The following is a 26,912-nucleotide window of genomic DNA, read 5'->3' as shown; positions in this document are numbered from 1 at the left end:
GCAACCCGAAATACTTCAAAAAAAATTTCAGAGAGAATGCTCTGAATGTGTTTCATGTTTGATGCTAAGAAAATAGGAGAAATATCCATGTTCTTATGAGTGACATCTAAAAATATTAGTTAGGTTTGTAAGACCAACTTTTAAGTTTTTCACAAATTTTCAAAAGAACGGTAAGGATACATTATTTCACAAGGCACCCTAAACTTCAGTGTAGCCAGACCTTCCATATTGCCATACCAATATCACATTATGTTCTCAAAGGAGGAATTTGGTATTTGGGTTACCAAACAATGGAGAAAAGCAGGAAGCCCTCCACATGAACTAAAATAAAATTAATTAAACTGTTTTGCATTACTTGTACTTCAACATAAATTATTACTTTTATTTTACTTAATCTAAAGTACATAGAAATTTTTAGAAGATAGATGGGCTAATTTTGCTCAAAAAGTTTTCTTTTTATGACTTCTCACGAAATGGTGATTCTGATGAGAATGTTTCATTATGTGCTTGCTGGGGTTTTCCACCCAAAGGCAGAATCAGCAACACTAACGAGATTATCAAACGCCGCGCAAGTCAAAGTTGCTGATCTGAAGTAACTTACAACTGAGTATAATTGACAATGTATGGCTGTGATAAGAAAAACATATCTTAAGGTGGACCCGCATAGTTTGATAAGTGCTAAAATCTTTAGAAATGTGATAATAAAATCTACACATTTGGGCATTAAAGATGAATATTCCAAAGCTTGTTTTTACAGCCCTGTACACTTTACTATGATGCATGCATTAACTAGAACAAACTATCACCTGCAAAAAGGAACATGGTCAGAGATAATTAGGATTGTATGCCCAACTCAGCAGTAGAATGAAAAAAATTGGACCGCTCCAGAGATATATTGTCTCATCTTTCTCAAAGCAATTTTCTAGGGAATTGGAATATGAGAAACTGTAAGATCGAGGGAGAATTCCATAAACTGGGCAATTTTCAGTTTACCGAAGAACTCTGTTGTAAAGAAGTGCTTGAAAGTTGGTTGTGTGGCCCTCTTTAGGGTTGAAAATGGTTTTTGAAAGCCCAAGAAAACCTAGGTAAGCCACAGTGCTGCTGATAAATAGTACCGCGATATTAGTAAAGTTTCAAGCTATACTTATCCACCATGGAAAGGGGTTTTATTGACCAGTGGTCTTCCAGATTGCAGAATTACAGAGAATAAATCTGTCTACATATTACATCCAATCCCACGACAATAGAGGTGGCCTTTGACCCCCGGGGCAGTAATGACAGTGACAGATGATGTATAGGGGATGCTTTTCAGACAACAGCAAAGAGGGTTTCACATTTTAGTGACCAGATAAGAAAAAAGTGTAGACCCATGTGCCAGAAATTAAATTAACTGCACGTAGAAATGTTAAGACGTTTCACATAACCTATGTGAAAGAGGGAATCACTCAAGTCAGTCTCCCTGGGTCGGACTTTCCCAGGTTTCTGATATTGTGTACACCCCATGGGCAGCAAATCAAAATAGGCTTTGTAACAGAGTAGAAAGAACCTGGGTCTAGACCTTCATGATGCAGAGCTTGATTCTCAGCTCTGTTTTACCTCCCAGTGATGTGATCTTGGGCAAGATACTTAGCTTCTCTAGATCTCATTTTCCCTATTTGTAAACTAGGGATAACACTGGCTATGTGCAGGGTAGTTGTATGAAATACAAAGAATTACATAAAATACCGAGCATAATAGTCTATAAAGTTGAACTATGATCATACCTCCTTACTCATTGCAACATTGCCAGTGGTTATGTCATTTTCTGATAATCTTAGGTCTTTAGAGGAAGGCGCAGAAGAGCATTCTCTTGTCCTTCTTGTCAACAGAACTCTGGCTCTGCTCATGCAGTGAGTGTCCTGCCCGGAGGATGCGTCATGGTGAACTAGGCCATGACAGTTCTGCACTGATTGGTCCAGAGAGGGCAGGTGACCCAATTAAATATGTGGAGAAATCTGGAAAAAATTTTCCTTCCAGATGAAAAGAGATCTGTGAAAGAGGAAAGGCTCTTTTCTATCTGCCCATTTCCTTCCTGAGTTGAATATTTTCACGTGAAAGCACGAGGCTTAGAACTGCAGAAAGCATATGTAACCAGAGTAGACAAGACCAAGAGAATCCCAGAAACACCACGTAGAGCCCTAATGCTGTTGAATTGATAATCCGACCCCAGCAGCGAGCTCCCTCTGGATTTCTTGTTACGTGACATTTATTAATAAACAGTCAGTGCTTCTCAAACACTCTGTAATAAAGGACATTTCTTTTTTTAATTTTCAATCCGTTGAGGACAAAACCTTTTCTAAAATTCAATAAAAAATTCCTAAGAAAATGGTCAACCACTTGAATGTCAGGACAAATTCAAATTGCTACAAATGGTTCTAAACGCTGACTTAATTACTTAGCTCCTCACAGGTCAGAAATGAAATTTATGTATTGATACCAGTCTATGGATCACATTTTGAGTAGCACCGGTTTAACCAATTTTTACCTGGGTGCGTTGCTTCCTGCAAGCAAAAGCAACCTGATGATACTGAAGATATAATAACCCATTCACCCAGAATTCGACATATATCTATTGAGCAACTCCTGTGCGTAAATCAGAGTACAGGCACGGTGAAGAATACAAAAACAAGGATGGCACGAACCTTTCCATTCCTACAGTGGGGGAAATATACACAAATAATAAAAAATAAACCAAAGAATGATAGCAATATGGGATATTGGCCCAGAGTAATAATTCAGAGAAGATAACCATCTTCAAATATAAAACATATTCATGTGAATGTAGCATAGTATCTGCCAACAGAATCAGGACAAATAACTAGGGAGAAACATACAAAACTGCCAATATTTGATCTAAAAACACTAAAATTTCACCAGGGTTTACTGATTTAGGAATCTATTTTTTAAAAGTGGGTAAGTTTTCCATATATAGAAAAACGCTATGCAGGAAAATCGAATTGAGTGATTTGCTCTATTGCTACAATTTGGAGTCATATCTATATGAACCAAAATTTCAACTGTGGAACACAATTAGCACGGTGTGTTTATTATTTGTTATAATTCAAAAACCAGAGTTGTTATACTTTCGAAAATAATACAATATAGTTAAAATATGCTTCCTTTAAACATAATTTTTGTACAAGGGCAATGATAGATGCAGTTGGATACTTCAACTCTTAAGTGGGATGTGTACTACAATTCTCAAGAGTCCCCTTAAAAGACACAGCATGTAAGGTTAACTCTTTCATGCTATGTTTCTCTTTGAACGTGTTTGAAGTTTTGATAACATCTATTTAAAATTACCATTTTTATTTCATATGTGTGTATATTTCTAGAGGGATTTGCCAGCACTTAGCAAGAAGGTATGCATGTGAAGAGAAGCATCTTAATTTTTAAATTGGAAAATTCCTAGAAAGAATTTTAATAAACAGAAATTTAACAATTTTAATAAATAAAAATAAATTAAAAATCTAGATTTTAATAAATCTAGAACCACTTCACACTTTCTAAACTAGCAGTTTTAAGATTTGTTTCAATAGTAGAAACCCTCTTGTTACCAGGGCTATTGCCCCAGAATCATACCCCTGCCTCTCCCTCTAATGGAAACCAATTACTCTTATCTAAGTTTCAGGAGGAAGCTGCAAAGAGAAAAAAGCAAGAACTGTTTAGAACCAACTAGGCCCAAGAGAGCAGATTTGACTTCCAGGAGACCTTGAGCCTCATTATAAGCTCATTGTAAGACTAAGTGACACACCCACCAGCGCCATGACAGTTTACAATTGCCATGACAACAGCTGGAAAAGCCCATACAGAGACTAAAAAGGAGAGCTGCATCAGTTCTGGGTCCAAACCACACCCATGTTACTGGAAAACGCATGAATATTCCTCCGACTCTGTCCACTTCCCTCCATTTTACCTCGACTCTCCTATATATTTGGTGCCTCCACCAGAACTGGATTGAGAAGTTAATTTGCAAACTAGGTTCCTGCTTCTCCATCCTTTGGCTGTTGAATAAAGCTTGTGCTGTTCCAGTCTCAGCATCAGTTTCCTTAATGACTGTGGGAATCTGATGACTCCAAAGCTGGTCCGGGCGACCAATTCAGTAACACTTTCCCAAATAAAGTCTTATATAGACTTTAGAGTTTTATAAAACAGAATCTTAACTGTTCTGCTTAAAATGCTATGAGCCTCCATTTCCTACAGAAGATCAGGATTGGAGTCCAGGGCCCCTTGCTTGGTATTCCCTTCTTTCTCACTTCTGAGGAGCCTAGCGACACTTTCTGGGACTCTCCAACTCCTTAGGACACCTTAGCATATGTGTGACAGGGACACACCAGTGCAATGGCGTGCTTTTTAATGTGCACATCTTGTTATTCTCTCTCTTGAAGGTGAGGTGGATTGTTTTGTCACCAGAAAACTCCATTTTTATTAATATTTCTCATTATTTTAGATACTGCTAATGTTCCACGTGGTTTGACCTTCTACTTTGTCTACAATAATACTGAGCATAAATTACTTACTCATGATTATATCAGTTAATCTTATCCAAATTCATTGACACTAGGCCACCATCCTTCACACTTTGTTCCGATATCACTGTTCCAGAAAGCGTCCCTGAGTCCCCTCTCAGGCTGGGTTAGATGCCCTCTCAGGACCCCGGAGCTCCTAGGGCTTAGTTCTGTATCACAGCACATTACAGTGACATTATCTATTTACTTAATTGTCTTTGGTCATGAGACTATAAACTTCTCAGAACAAGGTTGATTTTTAAATTCATCTCATAGATAGTCATAAATACAGTTTGGAGAGTAGTAAAGAAAAATTATTTCAAACGTTTGGATAGGTAATGTTACTATTAACCACACTCCTACCACAAGCATTAGTCAAAAAATCTCCCGCATATATTGTAACAGTTACTCATGTGATAATCCTCTGTGCTTCAGACACTTACTGTGACTAAACTATGTTTTGTTATCATACATGCCACACTCCACTGAGGGAGGACTATGTGTGCCCTAGTCAGTCAGTGTCTGGCACTATGCAGGATACATGGTTAGCCCTCAGTAAATACCCTCGCAGAAATTCATGAACAAATGAATGGATGGATGGTGAACGAATGAATGAATGAATATAATGGTTTCTGAAATTTAGTTCAGTTCTATCTAGTCACAATTCCCTGCTGTGATTCCATAGATGAGGCTCCAAAAAGCCCCACAAATAATCATGTTGGTGGAAGTGAATTAATTTTAAGTGCTACAAGCATATCAAATGGGAATAATAATGTTCAAAATTAGCACTCAGGAAAAATATGTGCTATTACACAACATATTATTAACCTTTCAAACTCACTTTTCTCTACACGAAGTTAATAGAAGGTAGAAAACAAATTAAGATAGGAAAGGCAGAAGGAAAGAGAGAGAGAGAAGAGTGAACAAAGAATGAAGGGAGAGAGGGAGAAGGGAGAGAAAGAAAGAATAAGCTCCTTTTCAAATAGAGAAGAACTCATTCTAAATCAGTTCTATGGGGCATGGAAAATCCTGAGAAATATGTCCTTGGGGTGATGTTTATTTTCAGTGCAGTCATAAATGATAAATGCAAGAATTACATCACATATTTGAATCCACTGAGTTTCAGATCCTTAAAATCTCAAGCCAAACTGAGAGGGCATCATCCAATATTAAAAGTTCGGACTTGTTTGAAATTTCCTCGTGCCTTCAAATCTGAAGCCACCTGATGCAACCTAAAAAGTTTAGTCAATGTAGAGCTTCCCAAAGACTCTAATTTCGAGAGTTACAAGTTTAAGTGTGAATAAGAGAAGGGAACTGGCTCAAAGACATGATTAAAATATTAAAAACGTTTTGCATCATATTTAAATGAAATGACTACTTCAAATGTACAATTATAAAAATAAACAAATGTGAAAAATATTTGCTTTGCAAGTATCAGGTACCTATTGTGTGTCTATCAATATTTACTGAAAGCTGCATGGTTTATTTTTCTGCTTCCAACAATAGATGTGTGATGGTTTATTTTATGTGTTAATTTGACTATACTAAGGGATGCCCAGAGAGTTGATAAAATATTACTTCTACTACAAGCCAATATCCCTGATGAATAGAAATGCAAAAATTCTCAATAAAATACTTGCAAACCAAATTCAGCAGCACATTAAAAGGATCATTCACCATGATAAAATGGGATTTTTCTTTGGGACACAAGGATGGTTCAACATATGCAAATCAATGTGATAAACCACATTAATGGAATAAAAGAAAAGAATCATACAATCATCTCAGCAAACACAGAAAAAGGATTTGACAAAATTCAACATCCATTCAGGATAAAAAAAAAAAAAAACTCTTAACAAAATAAGGCACAGAAGGAACATATCTCAACACAATAAAGGCCATATATAACAAGCCCACAGCTAACATCATACTCAATAATGAAAAATTGAAAGCTTTTCCTGTAAGATCAGGAACAAAACAGGGTGCCCGCTCTCACTGCTCCTATTCATCACAGTATTGGAAGTCCTAGCTGGGCAATCGGACAAGAAAAAGAAATAAAAGGCTGAGAATTGAAAAAGAAGAAGTAAAATTGTCTCTATTTGCAGATGACATAATTTTATATAGAAAAAAATCTTAAAGACTCAACTAAAAAACTGTTAGATCTAATCAATGAATTCACTAAAGTTGCAAGATACAAAATTAACATGCAAAAATCAATACTATTTCTATACACTAACAATGGATTTTGTGAAAAAAGAAATAAAGCATTTACAATAGTATCAAAGATAATAAAATACTTAGGAATAAATTTAACCAAGTAGGTGAAAGACCTCTACTCTGAAAACTACAAGACAATGATGAAAGAAATCAAAGAAAACACAAATAAACGGAAAGACATCCCACATTCATGGATTGGAAGAATTAATATTCTTCAAATGTCAATACTACCAAAGCCATGTATAGATTCAGTACAATCCCTATCAAGATTCCAAAGGCATTTTCTACAGACATAGAAAAAAAAAAAAAACTCCTAAAATTTATATGGAACCACAAAAGACCTTGAATAGTCAAAGAAATCCTAAGGAAGAAGAACAAGGCAGGAGGCATTACACTTCCTGATTTCAAGCTACACTATATAGCTACAGTAAACAAAACCGTATGGTACAAGCATAATACCAGCCAAACAGATCAATGAAACAAAATGAAGAGCCCAGAGTTAAACACAGGCATATACGGTCAACTCATATTTGACAAGGGAGCCAAGAATACTCAGTGGAGAAAATACAATCTCTTCAATAAATGGTGCTGGGAAAACTGGATATTTACATGTAAAAGAATAAAACTTGACTCCTATCTTACACCACTCACAAAAATTAACTCCAAATCCATTAAAGACTTAAATGTAAGACCTGAAACCATGAAACTCCTTGAAATGGGTCTTGGCAATGACTTTTTGGTTATAACATCTAAAGCACAAGCAACAAAATCAAAAATAATCAAGTGCGGCTGTATCAAACTATCAATAAAAAGCTTCTGCACAGCAAAAGAAATATCAACAAAGTGAAAAGACAATCTACAAAATAGAAAAAAAATTTACAAACCATATATCTGATAAGGAATGAATATCCAAAATATATTTTAAAAAACACATACACTTCAACAGCCAAAAACAAACAAAAAAAACCCCAACTAACCCAATTAAAAAATAAGCTAAGGACCTGAATAGACATTTTTCCAAAGAAGATATACAAAAGGCCAACAGATACATGAAAAGTTGCTCAACATCACTAGTCATTAGGGAAATGCAAATTAAAACCACACTGAGATATCACCTCACACCTGTTAAAATGGTCATCATCAAAAAGACAAGAGATAACAAACACCGGTATGGATGTGGAGAAAAAGGAACCCTCACGCACTGTTGGTGGGATCGTAAACTAGTATAGCCACTATGGAAAACAATGTGGAGGTTTCCCCCAAAATTAAAAATAGAACTACCATATGATCCAGCAATTCTACTTCTGGAAATATATCTAAAAGGAAACAAAAACACAAACTCAAAAGGATATCTGCACCCCCATGTTCACAATGTTCACAGCAGCATTATTAACAATAGCTAAGACATGGAAACAACCCAAGTGTCCACTGATGGATGAATGATGAATGAATAAAGAAGTTTTTATAGATATCTCACAAAATATACGTTATATATTATATAATACATATTACATATAATATATATTACATGTTTTTTAAATATATATACACACACATATTCCAGCCATAAGAAGTGAGGAAATCTTACCATTGGCAACAACATGGACACACCTGGAGGGTATTATGTTAAGTGAAACAAGTCAGACAGAGAAAGACATACTGTATGATCTCACTTATATGTGGAATCTAAAAAACGAACAAACTGATAGAAAAAGAGGTCAGATGTGGGATTACCAGAGGTAGAGGAGGGTTGAGGGAGATTGGAGGAAGGTGGTCAAAAGGCACAAACTTCCAGTTATAAGGTAAATAAGTACTAGGGGTGTAATGTACAACATGATGGCTACAGTTAACACTGCTGTATGATATACAGGAAAGTTGTTGAGACAGTCAATCCTAAGAGTTCCCATCACAAGAAGAACATCTTTTTTCTTTTCTTTTTTAATTTTCTTTATGTTGTATCTATATGACCTGATGACCATTAGCTGAACCTTATGCTACAATCACTTCACAATATATGTCAATTAAACCACCATGCTGTACAACTTAAACTTATACAGTAACGTATGTCATTTAATCCTCAATAAAACTGGAAAAAAGCATTATTTCTAGGCATGCCCAAGAGGGTGTCTCTAACAAGAGATCAGCATTTGGATCAGTCGACTGACTAAAGAAGCTCCCCCTCAGGAAGGCTGGTGGGCATGATCCAATCTGTTGATGACCTGAATGGAACAAAAGGGCTGAGGAAGGGAGAATCTGCTCTCACTGTCTGAGCTGGAACATCTGTCTTCTCCTGCCTGTGGACATCAGCCCTCCTGGTTCTCCAGCTTGCAGACAGCAGGCGGGGACTTCTCAGCCTCCATAATCACATAAATCAATTCCTATAATAAATCTCCTCATATACACATATAATAGGATATACGTCTACGTATCATCATGGTTCTATTTCTCTGGAGAACACTGACTAATACAGGCTGAATCTATCCTTTTAGACAAAAGTAGCCTCAATCTATTCTATTCTTTAAATCATCATAGAAACAATTTCCAAAATCTTCTTCCAGTAAACTTCATAACACATCTTGTTCAGACAAAAGTGTTTACAGAATTTGATCACGCCTGCCATTTTGTAGAAGAGAATAATTATAGAGTAGTCACCGCCATGGTTTTACTATGGACAGAAAAGCAAATGGAGTGGTAGAAAGAAACGTGCATCTACTCTCAAGCTCCAGGTAGTAATTGTAAGCAATGATTTGGGAAGTAGGCAGTTAAGAATTGATCACTTGCACACCTAAATTAACGTCAAACTCATTTTCTGTAATGGCACCTTTTATGCACATGTTTTATCCACTGTTTGCTGCCATAAGGTGCAAGTTTCTGATAGCACCTTTCTCATATGTCAAGGAAGTGGCCGTTTTGGAAATTTCACATGGCTCCTTTCTCAGCTACATGGATGGGAGAGGCCAGATCATAAAACACTGCTCCAGGTGGCCTCTGAGAGCCTCCGTAAGCATGTCACGCTCACAAAAATACAACTGAGGAGAGAATTCATGGCATGACACAGGCAGATGGTGGTCACAGGAGCAGTGGCAGAGACACCAGTAAGTTGTAATTTTACCGTCACAATGGACAGCTGAACAGATAGAGCTGCAGCTGGGGTCTGCAGAGGGAGGGTCTCTGGGATGCAAGTCGGTATGTCAACCTCAGTGCCTGCATCTTTCTCTGTAGTAAGAGACTGATGCAGGAAGCACAAGTAGCTGTAACTAAATATGGTGTAAGTTAACATCAATTGCGTCTTATTATATGGACAGGCCCAGTGCAATTATATAGGTTAGAAGCACGAGTTGGCAGTTGTCAGATCTTGGGAAGCACCAAGAAAGCTTGAGAATCAAGTGGATAAGGACGAACAAGGGACCACTCTTCTAAGGTGTCCAAGTTTCTCTAGTCAGCCATCTTGCTGTATTATTATCTCTCATTCTTTGTGCTTCTGAGAAAAGAGTTTTATGTATGTGATTTAAAGACTTAATGGCAACAGATTGAAGAGCTGAAGATGACATACATACTATTCTAACTGTCAACATTGGCTCAGTAACGGAGGCGGGTCAGAATAGGCAGAGTCGGACAGTGATTCCAGGGACGAAGGAAACACAGACTGAAGCAGGAGGAGGTTGGGGGAGGAGGGTATTTTCCTTTCAACATTCTGAAACAGTCTCTTGTGATGCTAATAATCCACCAGTAGGCTAAACAATCCAAATTCCTTCATTTTTCCTTCTGAATTATTTCCAAATTAGCATTCCCTTTAAGTTGGACTGTACATTTCTCAAAATATTTCACTCTGAGAAATATGAACCTATCACATTCTTTGGTTTAAATATATCTGATCAAAGCTGACAAGATGGGATTGCTACATATCATGCTTACATTTACGCATTTCAGTATTCACTGCTTAAAGAATATTACACTGCTGATTCGTCTTTTGTCTGTCATTTATTACTGTTCAGATCTTTATCTCCAGGACTTTCTTGAAAATTGTTATTATTGCACATAATGGAGTTTATACACGAATATGTAGTTTAATCCTGTCAAAAACACCATTTCCCCTATACTGGAATGTGATAGAAACAAAATAAGTCCAAATACCAGGAACTCCCAGAAATGTCCAAGGATTTTATTCCTCAGGCTTAGAGATGAAGCTTATGAAGTTTGCCATGATTTGCTGCACTATCTTTCCACTCACATGTACTTCGGTCTGGGCAACCTATCTCTAATGTCATCTAACTTTCTGCTGCTATCTTGGGTTCAGTTATATCACATTAAATGTTGCCCTTATAGCACTAATCCCGCATCCGGTTGTGACTCCCCCCATAAGGTGAGCCTCCTGTACTCATTTGAGCACCTTGGAGAAAATCATGGCTACACAGCAGCTAACCATCCATCAGTGTAGTTCTGATGCCTGTGGGATAACGGTTCTCTGTTGCTTTTCCTTTCACTTTGGGTCACGGAAAGCACATAGGCATTGCAGGTGAAGTAGGACCCAAATCTAAATTTCAGATTACCTCCTAATTAAATATAATGGAAAATACATATTGAGTAAAGAAGTGTATTTCTATTCATAAAAAAGAGCTTTAACTACCATTCTCCTAAGGACATTTTCAACCTGTCATTGGTATTAGTAATCAACATTGCAAAATCAAATTAAATTTTATGATGACTAAAAATATAAGAAATATAAACTTTAGATGTCTGAAAATGTTTAAATATAATTATCTCTTCAGCTTAGGTACAGTCCTCTAAAATATGCAAATAATATTATTTCTTCAATATAATGGGACAAAAGTAAAGCATCTTGAATTAGAATCCATGCATATTTTTAACTACCAAACTACTTTGTCATTAATAAAGAAAAATATACTAAGAAAATCAATATTTTGTCTTGTGTTGTCTTGAAAGAAAATCGAGCTATTATTTATATCTTAAATTCCCCAAAACCTCTGCCCTCCAATAAAAGTATCATCAGTAGTGAAGGAGTTAAAAAGTATGTATAAAGACACTTTCGGACTACTCAAACTAACATATTAATAATAGATGACCACTGCTCCTCTGTATGATGTAGTCTGTGAAATGTTACAAAACGTTGTCTCCTTCTTGTGAAACGCTTCAACAGAACCCCGTGTGCGAAGGACAGATCCCTGAGGACAACTCCGTCTGTATTGCCAACCACAGTTCTGTTTTAGATGAAAAGGCTGTGAGGGAACCTTCACAGGCTTCCTAATGGTTCAGTGGCTTCATCTAATGCTCTCCCCTAATTGGCCCTGCATTCAAGACACTCAGTCAATGATGCAGTATTTAGATCTTTGACAATCACACACTCCCAGGCCAGGGAAAAGTTTCCCATCAGAGAGCAAAAAGGATTCATGGCTTCAAGTCTTACGGAGAGAGAGCGGACAGTTGTTAGTTGAGGTCCCGATGGTATTAGAAGATTCTATCTGGACAGTGAAAGCATTGTCAGAAGTGGTTCATCTGTTGAAGAAAGTAGAGCATGCAAAAACTGTAGAATATTTGGTCTCATAAACCTTACCTTTCATTCTTTTGTTTCAGGATAAATTGGGGTGCCTCCTGAGAGACTCTAAAAATACACAGCCATCATGAGGAAAGCTACCTTCTACAAACAGAAATGGAAGAAAAAAGAAGGCTACTTCAAAGAGTCACAATGCCACTTCTTATTACTTAAGTCACTTGGATCGTAGTTTAAAATCACATTTTATATAAAGAAACTACTTGCTTAAATAACTACTCTTTCCAACAGGTTTGGCCTGAGCCCAGAGAAACAACTCTCTCTTTTAATCCAGTCTTAAGGTAACACACGCAAAAATTTGTTATCCACATTTCTACATTTCTGATGGCTTAAGCCATATCCTAACATGATTTCAATATACAGCATAATGTCTCCACATTTCAGTTTTCTCATCTGTAAATAGGAAAAATATTAATATCTGGAAGAATGAAACAAGGGAACTGAGGGGGCAATAGGATTTTATTCCATATTGTAACAATGATTACTTTTTAAAAATTCAGAAAATAAATTTTATGAGCCAAAAATCTTTTAGTGTGCTCTCAAATAAATCACCTTCTCACAGCCTCCTGCAAGACTGAATATTTAGTATTTCAATGTGGGGACAATGGAAAAATTGAAGCTCATCCCAAGCCTGGAAGAACCAGACATGGTGTAAGAGGGTATGTTGGTCTTCCTGCCACTGATTACTTGACATTCCCGTGGAAGGAGCTTTGAGGACCAACAAGTAGGCAAGTGGGGCAGCTGGGCGTGGGCGTAAGTCCCTCTTCCCTCACAGGAATCAAGCAACACCCATTAAGCAGAAACGACTTTCCTCTCAGTGTGGGATTCTAGAGTCTAGTCAGTCACCTAGAAGTGAAATGATGATCAACTCTGGATCATTTAGTCACAAATCAGTTATCAACTCCAATGTTTAGGGAGGTCCGAAAGCTATTATACAAAAGGAGTTAATACTGGAATTTTTGAAAATAAAAACTTCTCCATTATGTTTATACAATTTTGCAGATGCACTCAAAAGCAATAAATAAAACATTTAGGTTAGGAAATACACTTTCTATTCACGCATTAATTAGTTACATTAAGGGCTTTATAAATCAGCTCCTGTATGTCCAAGGAAGAAAATCTGCTTTCTTCTGATGAAAGCCCCATCCCAGTGGCGGCTGGTAAATCAGGAGTGACTCGCTCTGAGGAGTGAGAGGAGGGCCTGACTGGAGTTTGCGTATCTTTATGACATGAACACTTCCACCATAATAGGTTTTTAGCTACCAATATGATGCCAGTGGATGCAGAGTTGGAAGGCGATGCTGGGCAGGGTACTGTCACATAGAATTTCTACCCTACAGACGCCATAGATGTAAAATCACCCCTGGAGCGCCAATAACAGGGCGATGCAGTAAAATAACTAGGAAGGGTTGAGACTGGGATATTTATTACTTTGGATTTTCATGTAATTTAAAATGTATGTAATTAATGCTTAATAAAGGCTGTGTTTAACAAGTGGCTCACAGAATTTCTGGAAACATAGCAGTAAATTCTCCCCGGTTGGTACGAGCTGGCCCTAGTACGTCACTGCCTTCATTTGCAGATAAAAGGCAAATGTACAGAAGAGAGAACAGAAATCGAAGCACAAGAAATTCAATTAAAATATAAGGAGGACTTGGCTACTAGTGAAAATGTCCATTCTCAGAGATATTTAAGAATCGACAGCAGGGTCTTCGGTACTGAAGATTCATGCTTTGACCTGCTGTAGTGCTAAAGACGGGTCTAGATCGTTTCTTAAAGACCCCTCAAATCTAAGATATGATACGTTTCATAAATTATAATTTGAAAGAGCTCCCTCATCAAGAATTTATATTTTAAATACAAATTGATAACGAGTTGCCATTAACGAGAATTTTATATTTCCCATTATCTTAATTATGATCAGTCACAGCTAGTTATCAGTACAGGAAACACAACTGGAGAGCAGAACATTCCACTTTGTACTTTAATTAACAGATTTAACCAATCAACCTCTGTAGCCTGGCGCTTCCCACATGCAAGCACTTATACTACATGTGAATCAATACCAAAGTATAACCACGGTCTCTAATGACTGCAATAGAGAGAAACTGTCAGAAATATATTTATGACTTATCATCACACCCATTGAGCTCTTATCTCTTACGAGAATCTGATTGCTACAAACCTATTCCAATACCTCTTGTTAATAAAGGAGCTAGGCCTCTGTATGAAACCATTCTAAACACGAGTACCTGTGGACAGAGTGGAGAGAAGAAACTCAAACATTTAATCCTACTTAATGATTCAGGAATACAATTAATCAGCAAAGCCATTCTAAGGAGTGGTCCTCTAGGCAGAAAAGAAAAAAAAAAAAAGAAAGTAACCTAGAAAAACAGAACAAGATCATTAACATTGGCACGATCTTGCCCTCCCTTCATTTAACAAAGGACCGTCTAATTCCTGCAATCAGAGCCCTTGTCAGTATCCCCAGCCCGGCTGCCCACCGGCCTTCAGCCTCATCTCCCCGTCCCAAGTAGATGCTTCTCCTCCAAATCTAGGAACTGGGGATGCTCTTACAAGAGTCCAACAGAATAGCAATCTGCTAGTTCAAGGATTTCACCTTCCCTAACTCCGTGATTAAGCAAGACTCAAGGATTTCCCCAGATTTTTTTTTTTACTATGCCCATCTTAAAATATCTATTCTCCAATCCTCTACCTAGACCTACGTAGAATCTAAAAAAGAGTGCATATATGTATATATGTAACTGATTCGCTTTGCTGTACAGCAGAAACTAACACAACATTGTAAAGCAACTATACTCCAATAAAAATTAATAATAAAAAAAGGAATGTTCCATTAAAGGACATTTAGGGCCTATCTCCTGTTTTATTTTAGTATCTGCCAAATATATCAAATTAAAAATGTAAATTAGTTTGTGCTATGTGTCATTTGCTTGTTCTACCATTTAACTGGCGTTTTGAATACCAATCATTGACAGACAAAGTGTTATCTTTTAGTCTAATGTTACATTCTGTTGTAAATGCATGAAGATTCACACACATTAACATCAATTAGTGTTAATGGAGATTAAAAGCATGAGTTTTTGATGCACCTTAGAAAGAAGGTCCGCTTTAACCTTATCAAGTATTTGCCAAATAGTCTCCCTAAAATTGACATCCGAAATGTCTTCAAAATTGTTTGAAAAATCTTTTTCCAAAATTAATGTTAAAATTTCTTCGCAGTGTAACATAAGTATTACAAGAAAATCAAAATAAGCAATTAAAAAGATAATCATTTGTGGTTTTCTTTTTAACCTTCTCATTTTTTGTCTAAATTACTATAAATCCTAACTTACCTATGAATCAGCTTTACTTTCAGAATGATTAATACATTTATTCTCCTATTCCATATTATCTCCACTATAATATTAGGCAGCTAACTTTCAAAATGCAACACTAAAAGGCACCCAATTCTCCAGCCCCGTGCCAGGGTGCCCCTCCCAGCAAGCGGATCAAGTGTTGGATTTCCACCTAACACACAACACCTGTGTGCCACACACAACCTTATATTAATGCTCTGATCAAATATGCTCTGCTTCTTATCTTCCTGGATCCCTCCATTTGGCTGGTCATCTGTTTGTTCCATTTTTCTTCCCAGCACTATTACTGCTTCATTCACTGGGACCTTGGGAAGAACGGAAGGTAGATGCTTCTGTGGTTTGTCATCTTGTTGTGAAAGCCCTCAAATTTTCTGTTTTCTGTTCTGATTTTTATTTTTATCTTTAATGAGTAATTTTTGTTAAGCACTTGAAATCCTGCTTTTGAATGCAAGATGTACTTCACCTGATGAAAACATATGCTTAAGAAAATTGTCAAAATATACACAAATATATCTGCTTTATTTTCTGCTCACATATACAAACGTTTGCAAAGCAACTGCAAAGTTTATATTAATATGTCTCTAATGCCAAAATCTTAAGTAATATTAACTCAAAATTTCTTAGGCTTACATTTGAAATTCTTCCTTTATATAATCTGGATAATTGTTCAAATGTTTCCCGGAGACCTAAAGTATACATTGTAAAATTGGTGAGAGAAAGGTGAAAAAATATGGACAGAGCAGCTCATTTTTTAAAACAGAAAGTACTATCGAAGTTCTGGGGAGAGAAAGCAATTTATTTTTCAACGTCTTATGATCAGGATTATCCTCTTAGAGGGAAAACAAACTAAGCAAAACAAAAATCCACGTGGAAGTGACCAGAATGAAAATGATTTTATTAAAACTGGGGACCATTTTTTAAAAAAATCAATAGCACTTGATATTTTACGAAGAATAAAATAACACAAGTATATATAAATATTTCCATTTCAGTGAACTTTGTGCATTTCCATTTTCTCAGTTTTACCACTTGGAGTCCTGGTTTCCGTCCTGTTCTCATCTATCTTTATGCTCTCTCTCTTCTATTCTTTTTTTTAAACATCTTTATTGGAGCATAATTGCTTTACAATGTTGTGTTAGTTTCTGCTGCATAACAAAGTGAATCAGCTATACATATACATATATCCCCATATCTCCTCCCTCTTGCGTCTCCCTCCCACCCTCCCTATCCCACCCCTCTAGGTGGTCACAAAGCACCGAGCTGATCTCCCTGTATGCTTTCTCTCTTGACTGTTCTCCTCCAAGGCTTTAAATACCAGTATTGGACATGGTGCCCAAGTCTGAATATTTGATCCAAAGTTGTCCTCTGAGTTCCAAGCTCAGATACCTGACAGCTACTTGGCCTAGGTGTCAGAATCTTAAAATGTCTCAAACAGAACCCTTCTGTCTCCAAACACTCCTGGCTCCACCTTCACACCCACAACACCCAATTTCCCCACTTTCAGTAAAAAGCACTGCAATTCAAGTCTGTTACATAAAATGTGCGGGTCAACCCCTCAGCAAGTCCTAGGCTTTTACTCCTAAATCATGTCCCAAGTCCACCCTTTCCCCCATCTGTCCTGATTCGAATTCCCGCATGTGTCTGATTCAAATTCTCACTTGCTCAGAATAACAGAAGAAGATCCTGGCTGCCTTTCTTCTCTTGTTTCTCTCTAGTCTATTCTCTACTCAGCAATGAGAGTATTTTGAAACACAAGGCACTGGACGCCAGGACTCTGTTTAAGATACTCCAGTGGATTCGCATTGCTCTTTGAATGAAGTCTGGTGCCACCGCAGGTGTCCAACGCCATCTCACCGCATGCACCCCATCTCATGCTGTGCCCTCGCCACACCAGACTCCTGTCACATCTAGAAACGTTCAAGGCTCTTTCAAAACTGGAGGCTTTGCACATTTGGTTTCCTCTCCTTAGAACGGTTCCCCGCCCTCTGCAGGACTGAGAAGTCTTCCTGACCACCCCAGCGAAGAAGACCCCTCCCTACTTCTCTGTGTATATTACACTTTCATCTCCTTAATGGCACTTCATACTTGTAATTAGGTAATCTTTGTTTACATATTTATTGGCAGCCCTTCTGCCCTCAGATATAAACTCCAAAAGAGCAGGCCTACATCTGAATAGCTCACACCTGTATACCCAATGCTTGGGACTCTATGAATAATTGTTGAATGTTGTTGATTATTTCAAGTACAGGAAGCAAAGAACACAGTAAAGAGAGTGCAGATTCAAATCCGAACCCTGGTTCCATCCTTTCCCAGCTGGATAGTCTTGGGCATGTCACTTAAACTCTCTACCTCAATTTCTGAATCTCTAAAATGAATGGTTGTGAGAACTACATGATTTCAAAAGTATCTAGAGCAATGCCTGGCACAGAAAAAAAAAAAAAACTCAATGAAGTTTAGCTATTCATTTATGCATTAATTTATTCTCCAAGTATTTACTGAGTGCTTACCCTTTGCAGGGTGTAGTGTAAAATTCTGTGAGTAAATCAGTCTTTGCCATTTGTGGACTTGAAATCCAGTAAAAGAAACAGCATGTACACAAAGAGATAAACACAAAGAAAGTTTGCTAAGGGCTGCTGTAAACAAGTAGCACAAACTGAGTGGCTTAAACCACAGAAATTCTATTGTGTTACAGTTCTGGAGGCTAGAAGTTTAATATTAAGGTGTTGGCAGGGTTGTTTCCTTCTGAGGGCTTTGAGAGAGAACCTGTTCCATTCCTCTCGCCCAGCTTCCGGTGGTTCGCTGGCAATCTCTAGCTTTCCTTGGCTTGTGGAAGTATCACCCTGTTCTTCCTTTCACACGGCGTTCTTCATGTGCGCATGCCTGTGTCCGCATTGCCCTTTTATATAAGGATACTCAACTAATTACACCTGCAATTGTCCTTTTTCCATATAAGGTCAGGTTCTGAGTTACTGGGGATTACGGCTTCAACATAAGAATTTTGGGGGAACACAATTCAACCCATAAGACTATAAGAATATAACGTTTCTTAAGCAAATTCAATACTCTGCACAGTTAAAGAACAAGAGAGCTGTAAATGGATTTGGATTTGTAGAAAATTGGCTAATGCAGAATATTGTAATGATTTCAACATCAATCACGTTATAACTAAAGTCTCATTATTAGCCAAAATTTTAATTTCTCTTTTTCGAAGTTTCATAAGATGAACCAGAGTATTTAAATACAGAAAAAGAATAGAAACTAAATGATTACAAATTATATTTTTCAGGAAAAGAGAAAAAGCTTTTAAAATTAAAAACATCTTAAAACAAAAGCATCAGTACATCTACATAGTAAAATAAATGTGTCTGTATCCACTGCCAGATATCTATGATAAGTGAGGGGTACCCTTCTTAAAACTTAGTTTAAAAATATGTTACCACAACTACACCACCATCATTCAGACACCTCTCAACACATTTTATCTCAGCATCACAGTGTCACAGGTGATCACAAGATGGTCTGAATGTGGAGTGGAGAGACAGTTAACTGATTTTCACTGTGAGAAAAAAATTACTAGTTTTATTTCAGGACAGGATGTTCTCTAAAATAAAAACAGGGTCCATCTAGGTGTTAAGAGCTGCTTGTTTTCTATAAATCCTCTAAAGATTTCTGTTACTGTGGATATGTAAAGTAAGAGTTTGGGATTTTTTAGGCCTCATAGGAATATGTGGTCACCTGTCCATAAAGTGATGCAAGGTGCAATAAATCTCCCCTGGTGATAACCATATCCGGGGACAAAGTTGCTCCCTGTGATGTTGAGAAGACATCTAAAGTTCTGTGGGAGCAATCCCTGCCAAGCTGAGTTCAACATTTCATGAGGCCATTCTGAGAAAGCGGCTCAGAAATGCATGTGGAAGAAATTTTAGACTGAAAAACATGCCATTAAGACTCATTTAAATGTGGCAACCAAAAACAATTTACTAAAAGCATATGATCAAATGTTTCACACGTATATAATAATAGAATACATGTTATTTTGAAACAAGAAAAATCAAAAGTAGCCTTACAAAAATGTGTCTAAAGTTCTTGGATGACTTGATGAATGTGTTACCTGGTGATGAACTGCTTTTTCAGAAAAGATTTACTTTGCACAGTTTTCTACGGGCATGCGCTCACGCTTTTCACATTCTCTCCAAGCTCATTTAGCAGAATTAAGAACGTGAATGTGGAATCTGAGGCAAACACACAAATGTGCTCGAGGGTAGAAGCACAGTAACATGGGAGGTGGCCAGAGTAGTGCAGTGAAGGAAGTAGAAAGAAGAGTGAGATTTTGCAAACCAAAGCGCATCCAAATACACTAGCCTCAAAATGGTAAATTCTCTCTAATGATATCCCCAATCTGGGGAGGAGGGAGGTCGGATTTAGTGTGAATGAGATGATAAAAACCTTTCATTTGTTTCTTTAACTTTAAGAAGGAGTTAATGGACCATCTTTTAATGGTCCACACAGTGACTTAGTCATTAGCACACAGACTCTCTTCAGCAAACGTGTCCTCCAAATACCATTCCCCCTCAACACCTGCACTTATTTGTTGCTTCATAACCCCCATCTTCCAACAGTTGGTGGGAGCAGAAAAAAACATGAAAGGGAAAAAAATGACAGCTGGTTTCAGTGGGAAGAACAAGAGATCTGGGAGTCCTACCCAACAGTATGCTGGAGGAGGCTTACACCAGATCAGAAAGTTAGACTTTTAGGATTTTATGAGCCAGCTGTAAAACACAACCATTATTTTAAAATAAATAATAAAAACTTTAAATTGTATTAAAAACAGACGGACTAAATATTTAAAACACATCCTTTCCTCATTATTTTACTGTCTTCCTTTTTCTATGCTTCTGAGGTTATTTATGCTTATTTTATCTGTATGATGGAAATGCTATGTAATGTTGTACTTCAAATTGGCCAAGGTGGGAGTATTTACACCAAAGAAATTGGCAAATGCTAAAAATCAGGGTGTAACACTGATTTTGTTTTGTTTTGTTGATCATCTAGACTTAAAAAAGCGATGGAAACCTTTTTTCTAGTAATGTGTATTCAACCTAAAATGTGTCATGTCATTATATTGCCAATAGCACAAGAGAATTGAGACAACCCAATCAAAAAATGGACAGAAGACCTAAACAGACATTTTTCCAAAGAAGACATACAGATGGCCAAGAGGCACATGAAAAGCTGCTCTACATCGTTAATTATCAGAGAAATGCAAATCAAAACCACAACAAAGTATCACCTCACATGGGTCAGAAAGGCCATCATCAAAAAGTCTACAAATAATAAAAGCTGGAAAGGGTGTGGAGAAAAGGGACCCTCCTACACTGTTGGTGGGAATGTAAATTGGTACAGCCGCTATGGAGAACAGTATGGAGGTTCCTTAAAAAAATAATAATAGATTTACCATATGATCCAGCAATCCCATTGGTGGGCATATAACCAGAAAAAATGAAAACTCTAATTCGAAAAGATACATGCACCCCAATGTTCACAGCAGTCCTATTTACAATTGCCAAGACATGCAAGCATCCCAAGTGTCCATCGACAGATGAACGGATAAAGAAGATGTGGTACATACATACAATGGACTATTACTCAGCCATAAAAAAGAATAAAATATTGCCATTTGCAGCAACACGGATGGACCTAGAGATCATCACACTAAGTGAAGTCAGACAAAGACAAATATTACATGATATCACTTATATGTGGCATCTAAAAAAATAATACAAATCAACTTATTTACAAAACAGAAACAGACACACACAGAAAACAAACTTATGGTTACCAAAGGGGGAGGGGGAGGAGGAGGGATAAATTAGAGGAGTATGGGATTAACAGATACACACTACTATATATAAAAGAGATAAACAGCAAGGATTTACTGTACAGCACAGGGAACTATATTCAATACCTTGTAATAACCTATAATGGAAAAGAATCTGAAGCTGTACACCTGAAACTAACACAATACTGTAAATCACCTATAGTTAAATTAAAAAAAAAAAAAATTGAGGAAATAATTTTCCAGTGCTTGAAAACTATTACCCAGTTCCGCAAAGAATCTGCTCATATGTTGGAGGAGGTCATGGAGAGGACCTGACCTCCAGTTGACCCTCGAGCTGGACCCGGGCAATGAGAGGCGCCTCACTCCCTCCCAGTCCTCGAATACATGTCCTGCCCACCATTCCCTCAGTCGGGGCTGTTTCAAGGATGCAGCCTGCACAGAGCAATGTGTTGTTGAGACCATCTGGACGGTAGACATGACTGAACCCAAAAACGCCTCTAAATAAACTGAAGGTTCTGGATGCTGGGGGAGGGGCGGAGAGCAACTCATCTTGCGGCCGTCCAGGAGGAGCCTTGTAAATTCTCCTGCAAATTAAACCTGCCGCCGACCAATCAGGAGTTGCCTGCCTCTTCTGCCCCTCCTTGGCCTCGGGCTATGGGGGAGCCAGTCTAGAATTCCACCTGGGTTCGAACCAATATCACGTCATCGATGGACTGAAGTTACAATACCGACCTCCTGGTTTCACTTTCCTATTCCTCCTCAAAGGAAATAAAAATATTAACCAGCATTTACGTCAGAACTGCAGAACCAAGAGTTCATCAAGTTCATCAGACTAAAGAGATTCTGCCAGAATTAACCGGTTGTGTAGAATTTACAATAAAGCGTACTGCGTATTTTATTATTATTATTTGTCAAAGTGACTGCTACACATCCTTATATATATAAGATTTATAATGTACTATGTAACAACGTAAAATATACATATATGTTTTGTTTTGTCCGAGATCCAATTATTAAGTGTTTACCGTCACTCGGCTGCCTCTACCACCCAAAACCTATTGATTTGAAGAAGTTGTTTAACTCTACGAGCATCAGCTTCCTCATCTGCAAACCTGTGAAATGGGTGCCTTCCTCAGAGGGTAATTTTAGGGGTAAAATAAAATAATGTTCATGCAAAAACCCGGTATGGATCGCAAATGTTAATCACCATCGTCCACTCAGCTGTATGTTTTCTCTCCTAATACGAGCTCTTCTAAGGACTCGCAGGGTTTACAAAGATGAACGGTGTTTGATCCTTATCCTCAGGCTGCTTACAGTCTAGTAATGTGGAAATCACTAAAATAATGTAAGAGGATGAAATGTGTTCTAACAGAGGAAAAAGCAACCTACCGTGCAATTAAAGGAAAAGAAGGGATTGGTCTTTACCTGGAGCACCACGGAAGACTCCATAGAGAAGGTGGAATTCTGAGGTAAGCTTTGAAGAGTAAGTTGCATTTCTATCAGTTGAGAAGGTGTATGTGGAAAATGCAGGCATTCGAGGCTGACACATGAAACACCAAACACATCACCATCACAAGTATTACAACCTCAGCTAAGGAAATCATAACTGCGTTGATAAATCCGCTGCATCAAAAACCCTTCCATGTTACTTCCACATAAAACAGAAAGGATTATGCTACTATAGATTATACAATCCAGTGTGTCCATCTACAATTTTGCATATTCAAAGATTGACTAAATATTTATTGTTTTCCCAGCTCATAAGCCACGTCCACTTCTAATAACCAAAGTGTAAATTATCCTCTGACCTTCTTTCCTTAATGAAAACATTCATGTTCCAGTGAATTTTCAAATTATTTTTCAAGGAAACTCTATAAAATACATCCTATTGTTAAATAGGACAAAAGGGACTGTTCCATAGATTTAAAGAAAAGTAGTCACTGATTCCAGATCTATAAATATATAAATTATGCACACATTATGTAAACAATGAAGAACACCTCTAAAGTGAGGGTTGAATGGGAGAGTAAAACACGGAAGAGGAAAGTGAAGCCTTTTAAAACATTCGTGGGTACAAGGACTAACTATTAAAGAAAGAGCATTATTTTATCCCTCAGTTAATGAGCCTTGCAGGGTTGACATGACTTGGTCAAGCTCACCGAAAACCTTTTTCCTCTTGCTAGTCAAAATATGCTAGCTAATGTTTGTCTCTTTAAAAAACAACACTTGGAAGAAAGCTTGACAGAGCATCTACAGAGTCTGTATTAAGTGTAATAAAAGAGCGATGTCTATTAATCTCTCACACACAAGTCTCACACGTAAGGTCTGTGGCCTTGACCTCAAGGGACTATGAAATAGACCACAGGCCCAGGCTAGGTCCCAACAGCACATATGTCAAGATAAGCATTCGCGCCGCACTGAAACCCCTATCACTCTCCACTCTTCCCATTCCATGCACTTCCTGGCAAGCCACTGAGCCTTCTCTCCCTGATGACAGCTGTCAGTCTGTCGCCGTCTGAACACGCAACATTTCTACAAAATCTAAAGAGAAATTGGAAGGGCAGGGGCTAAAACACTCTGTTTAAAAACACACAGCGCGACCTCCTTCCTGGAGATCCGAGACTCCTCAACCACCCCCTTTCAACCGCAGGAGGGAAGAACCGCCTCTTAACTAAGACTTGGAGCTCGCCCCGTCTCCTCGGACCTGGGCATTCCCACGCACCTTGTCACACAACGTTACTGGAAACCATCCCGAGAAGAAAGAGCCCACAAGCCCCTGTGAAACTTCAGCGGGAATGCGGAGGTGCTAAAGCCAGCCGGCCAACCCAGGGGCGGGGAAGTTACTCACCCCCCGGCGCCCGGGCAGCAGCCCCTGGACCTCGTGGCGACGCCCGGCGGGGGCGCGTGAACCCCCGTGCCCGGGGCCGCGGGGAGACCGCGCCCTCCCGCAGGGCGACCCGGTGAGTGCCCGCGGCAGGGAGGGCAGTGCGAGGGGAGCGGCGGCGGGGAGGGTGGGAGCCGGCGGGAGCGCGGGGCTCGGCCGCCCGCCCGCCCCGCGCCCGGAGCTGCGGCTCCGCGGAGGGAGCCGGCGAGGCCGGTCCCGGGGCAGGAACTCACCAGCTGCAGCGCGCAGAGGCCGATGAGCGCACAGCGCCCGGTGCAACAGCCCATGGTGCCCGCGTTGTCCGAGCGGCGCGCGCCGCCAGAGATCCGCGTCGTCCGGCGCCGCTGCCTCCGGACTCCCGAGCAGCCCCCGCCCGGCGCTCGCCCGGCCCGGCCCAGGCTCCACCGCCCCGCGGCCGCCGCTCGCCGCTCTCGGGGCCGGGCTCGCGCGCCGCCTTTGTTAGTTTCCCGGGCGGGCAGAGGTCAGGACGGCGCGCACGACCAGAGCGTCTGGCGGGGGTCCCTGCCGCCCGCTGTGCGGGTCTGCTTCTTGGGGAGGGGGAGCCGGGCGGGCGGGGCGGGGGCGGAAGGGAGGCTACAGATGGTGAGTGGGTGGAAGTCTGTTTAGGGGAGGGGAGTGTGGAGGAGGTGGGCGTCTGAAAAGTGGAGTGGGCCGCGTGTGTGCGTGCGTGTGTGTGTGTGTGCGTGTGCGTGTGGCGGGAAGGGATGAATGGAAGGGAGTGCCGGGGGGAGGGTCGGCCTGTCTTGTTTGGAGCCTGGAGAGGGAGGACGAGGAGGAGAGAATGAGAATGCGAATGAATATGAATGAGCGTGAACGGGGGCGTGTGCGGGTGCTGGAGACCCTCGGCGGCGGGGGGAACCGGGGAGACCTGGGCGCGGCTCTCTCGCTGGGGGCTGTGCTGGGTGTCGGGAAGGTGGTCGAGGCGGGTGCGAAGGAGAGGACCGGGTTTGGCTGAGGTGCCCCGGAGGTGGAGAGGGTGGGAGTTGAGACGGCGTGGGGCCCGTGGGAGACGGGCCCGGAGGCGAGAAGCCGAGGGCGGGCGAGCGCGGCGGAGCGCGGGCCGAGCTCCGAGACGGCGGGCTGCGAGCGCGGGCGCGTCCGCTCGGCCGGCGCTGGGCGCGCGGCTCCGGGGTCTCGGGGCCAGGGTCGCCCCTGCCGCTGCGGCCAGCTGCCCGGAGGGCGCCCCTGCCGGAGTCTCAGGGGGAAAGTTGACCGAGTTGGATGGGCGAGAGGCGGGCGATGCGGCGGCGAGGAGGTGCGCCGGCCGGGAGCGCGGGGATAGAGCGGGACGCCGCGAGGAGACCTGGCGTAGGTTTTCTCCACTAAAATGCTGTTAGAGATTGTCACCAGGCGTGAAAGGAGAGGACGCGTGGCTTTTTCTAGGAATGGAGAATGTTTCCGGGGTGAGGATAAATATGATTTCTCCCTAGAGGGAATTAAATTGTTTGAAAGGGGCTTGGAAATAAGACCTGGTCCCGGATGGTTAGGATCCAGAACAAACTCTCCATGAACCCCAAGGAGGCTCTCTTGCTCTCTCTCACCTAATAGATTAGAGCGGAGGAGTTCTGCGGAGGATTCAGTTTCTTCAGGCTCGGTGTCAGATTTCATGGGCACGTTTGCTGTACCTGGTGGAACAACGCACGGAGCTCGCGCACCTGGAAGAGCAGGAACAAGCCTCCCGGCCAGTTGTCTCAAGAGGTTTTCTGCGGATCTTGGCACTGAAACCCCGTTCTAACCCACTGCGGCCCGCCTGGGTCCTTAGTGGTAGGTTAGTGAGAAAAGGAGAGAGATCTCTGCGTTTTTAAAAATTCACTCCGTGCAGGGAAACTCTGCTCAAGGCAATCCTTCAGACATTACAGGGAGTTTTGTTTTTATTTGTTTTGAAATTAACTGGCTCTTTCTAAACCATTCCTTCAGGACTGAGGTTTATAACTTAAAACAGAGTTCCCAGGAAAATTGTTGCATGCTGTCTTTGAAATGCTAGTAGGGACACACGGAATAGTCTGCAGATTTGGGTCCATGAAGGGGTCAAGAACACAAGTTGTTGGATTCCACCTCTGTCCACTGTCTGGGAGAAGGAGACTAATAGAGGCAGAAGCCTTTTTTTTTTTTTTTTTAAACCCAACCTTTAAGACATCAGAGATCATGAGGGCATGCTTCTTTTACGCACAATAAACATAACCGTCACCATTCATGATGAATGAAAACAACAGGAAAAAATAGACCCTGACAAATAGGTAATTTAGCATATAGAAGAGGACAACACAGAAAGTTCCAGGCCACTGACCCCTCTGAAAGCTGTAGGAGGCAGCTGAAGAGGGAGAGAACATGAACTAGTCTACCTACAACTTCCAGAAATGATCACAACCTCTTCACCATCAGGGATTGTGATGAATGATGATACTAAACATAATGGCCCTTCTTTCCTTCCACATTTACATATGTTTACCCCAGT

The 26,912-nt window shown here is 40.0% G+C and overlaps 1 protein-coding gene across 2 annotated transcripts in view; it reads right to left on the bottom strand.

The window, feature by feature from the left end:
* NKAIN3 (sodium/potassium transporting ATPase interacting 3) overlaps positions 1–24,950 on the bottom strand; it is a 507,826-nt gene extending 482,876 nt beyond the window's left edge. For both annotated transcript variants that reach the window (XM_082433753.1, XM_082433755.1), the window contains exon 1: positions 24,670–24,950. In XM_082433753.1, coding sequence (XP_082289879.1) covers positions 24,670–24,723 — 54 coding nt within the window. In that variant the 5' untranslated portion in view covers positions 24,724–24,950. The remainder of the gene's footprint in view (positions 1–24,669) is intronic.
* Between the last annotated feature and the right edge of the window lie 1,962 nt (positions 24,951–26,912).

The sequence above is a fragment of the Balaenoptera physalus genome (assembly GCF_965194825.1).
Source record: "Balaenoptera physalus genome assembly, chromosome: 17".
Classification (NCBI taxonomy): domain Eukaryota; kingdom Metazoa; phylum Chordata; class Mammalia; order Artiodactyla; family Balaenopteridae; genus Balaenoptera; species Balaenoptera physalus.
Note: the sequence above shows the minus strand (reverse complement) of the source record. Positions and strands in the feature narration are given on the sequence as shown.